General features: G+C 33.6%; 1 protein-coding gene across 1 annotated transcript; it reads left to right on the top strand.

Annotated features, from left to right (window-relative positions):
* Window positions 1-1,356: 1,356 nt before the first annotated feature.
* LOC126656843 (putative ETHYLENE INSENSITIVE 3-like 4 protein) lies at window positions 1,357-2,766 on the top strand. The gene has a single exon (XM_050351467.1). It carries the CDS (start codon window positions 1,357-1,359, stop codon window positions 2,764-2,766), a length of 1,410 nt encoding a protein of 469 aa, XP_050207424.1.
* The last annotated feature ends 354 nt before the right edge of the window (window positions 2,767-3,120 follow it).

The following is a 3,120-nucleotide window of genomic DNA, read 5'->3' as shown; positions in this document are numbered from 1 at the left end:
GGCACCAGTAAAATCTGGTTGTAATAAAAGGTAAGTTACTTGTTTAGAAAGAAAGAAAAAAAATTATTGTCGGGCGTCGAAGTAAAAGGACAAAATGTGCTTTAAAAAGAAAGAAAAAAAATTAAACGTCAATCTAAATCACAAGTAATTTTTATATATATAATATAGAGTTATTTTATATAATTTAATATTTTAAATTTGTATTTTATATTAAATTGTTGGTGGTATAGATTCTATTAACAAGTTCATAAAAAAAGACGTCAAAAATATTGATGTAAGAAGTATATAATATTATATCTTTTTTATAAAATAAAAATTTATTATTTAATGTATTTTTAGGATGAATGCATCAATTATGATCAAGAAGATCTGAACATCAAATTACAAGTATTGAAAAATACTACTCAGGTACATGCATATTGTGATATTATTTTAAAATATATTTCATAGATTTATAATTTGAATAATTTTTATTTTATTTTTACTTGAAGGAATCAAGTGAAAAATATTTATGTGAAGACTTTATTACTACTCAAGCGATAATAAAAAGTTCATCATAGAATGATTGTTCTTATACATTTTCCAATTAAAATCGATTCTCGTATACTCAGCTTCTTCAGGTAATTTATCATTTAAAAAAATTAAATTATTTATATTATTTATAAAATTTATTTATATCTATAATTTTATTTTTGTAGGATGCAATTGCAGATTTCAAGAGGAAAAGGATCGAATAAATTTTAAAATTTTATTTTTGATTAGGTTATGTTCAAGCGTAAAATTACTTTTTGGTTTTAATATATATTTTATGATGACATATGTATTTATTAGTTTTATGTTATTAATATAATAAATATGGGTGTTAAAAATTATCTAATTATTAAAAGGATATGGTTAATTAATCAAGCATATAAAAATTTGGCATGTACTGGACAATTACCCATAACTGAATGGTCATTTAACCATTTTTATAAACAAATTGTATGTATAATAACGTGGCAAAATTTGGGCCACTATTGCAGAAGTTCCTGCAAAAAACTATAGCAGGAAAATTTTGCTCTACAAAGAAATATATATTATGCATGCCTCACGTCAGGGTTTGCTGTTTTCATGCTCCACAAAATCATAAGTTGTCGTGGATACTTTCCAATTAAGCAGCTTTATAATCTATATAAGTCGGCAAATAACTTTTACTTGGCCCTTATTCTCGGAACTTGAATTTGTCTTAACCTAGTTCTTGCATCATCTACTACACCGCCGTTGTACTCCAATGATTATATAAACACATATGACCAGATGCAATGCATATCAAATTTCTAATTTCTAGTCATAACTGTTTATTATAATAATCAATTCATGGTTGAAATCCATGGAGAAGTGGACTCTTCAATCTCTACTCCAGAAGTAGAAGAAGAAGTCGAAGAGGAAGAAGTCGACGAGGAGGAAGAAATAAGCTATGACGACCTCAAGAAGCGCATGTGGAAAGATAGCGTGCTTATGCAAAAGCTTGAAGAGAAGCGTATGAATGAAGAGGCTGATAATGCTGCAGCGAAACAAGTGGCGTCGCGTCGAAAAAAGATGTCGAGAGCGCAAGATTCGGTTCTTAAGTACATGTTGAAGATCATGGAAGTTTGTAAAGCTCAAGGGTTTGTTTACGGGATTGTTCCGGAGAAGGGTAAGCCTATTACGGGCTCTTCTGATAGTCTCCGTCAATGGTGGAACGATAAAGTTCGATTCAATCAAAATGCCCCGTTGGCTGTTGAAGAATCGCTAGCGGTTTTAGCTCAAGCCCAACTCGACCCCGTTTCTGTCATGTATTTACTTCATGAGTTGCAAGATTCTACTTTAGGCTCTCTACTTTCTGCTCTCATGCAGAAGTGTGTGCCTCCCCAAAGGCGGTTTCCCCTCGAAAGAGGTTTAGCTCCGCCTTGGTGGCCTACCGGGGATGAAATGTGGTGGGGCGAACAAGGATCATCGCAAGAACACGGTGCTCCTCCGTACAAGAAACCTCATGATCTCAAAAAAGCATGGAAGGTAAGCGCCTTGGCGGCGGTTATCAAACACATGTCGCCCAATTTTGATCGAATGCGACGCATTGTTATGCAATCAAAGTGTTTGCAAGCTAAGATGACAGCTAAAGAAAGCACTACATGGTCTGCCGTCGTTAATCAAGAAGAAGCTCTCTCGGGTCTTATGAACACATGCCTCCAAATCGAAGATGATGATCCCGAAGAGATCGACCAAAACGCGACGAGTGACTTAAACCTTGCTGAGAAAAGGAAGCGTGTGTTTGATCGAGAAGCAGCTTCTTTGGATAGGACTTATTGGTGCCAAAACTTGGAGTGTCCGCAGAGCGAAGAACATTCGGGATTTATAGACAAGAACGCGAGGTCTGATCATCAACTCCGGTGTGATTATCGTGTCGAAGAAAGGGACAGCAGTAGCCCAAATAATCTTCCCTGGCCGTCCGATGAGGCGAGCTTGATCATCAGTCCTGATCAGCTGCCGGATGGGTTAAGTGTAAGTGATTGGGCTAATACAGTGCTAGAAAATGCTAACTATACGAATATAGAAACCGGAGATCATGAGTGTGGATATAAAATGCAAGACTATCAAGATTATTGGGGAGCTGAGGTTGAAGATTTAGCTATGAATGATGAGTACCAAAACGAAGATATGGAGTTGAATCAAAATAGAGAAACACTAAATTCTATTTGGAATTTGGAAAATGATTGGCCACAACCTGGCCAACTGCAAAACAAGTAATTGCTCTATCCTTATTAATTTGTAGGCTTAATGTTTAAAAAATACCAATCTCAATCTTTTTCGGATGAGGTCAATTATAATCAAATTCGTCAAAACGCCAATTTTAACTATGTTTTGATAAGCATATTTCAATTTTAGCGTCTTTTCATTTGAAAAATATTTATCAAATAAATGGTATAGTTGAACAAATCGAAAAGTTTTGATAATTTTTTTAAATATGTGATTACCTAAAATTGAGATGTTGAACAAAATTGTTTAAAATTGGTGTTTTTACAAGGTTTGATTAGAATTGACTTCAGTCGATTATTTTTGTTATTTTAAAGACATTAAGCCTAATTAGTATTAATATTTTTG

Source organism: Mercurialis annua, linkage group LG7 (genome assembly GCF_937616625.2).
Source record: "Mercurialis annua linkage group LG7, ddMerAnnu1.2, whole genome shotgun sequence".
NCBI classification, from domain to species: Eukaryota; Viridiplantae; Streptophyta; class Magnoliopsida; order Malpighiales; family Euphorbiaceae; genus Mercurialis; species Mercurialis annua.
Note: the sequence above shows the minus strand (reverse complement) of the source record. Positions and strands in the feature narration are given on the sequence as shown.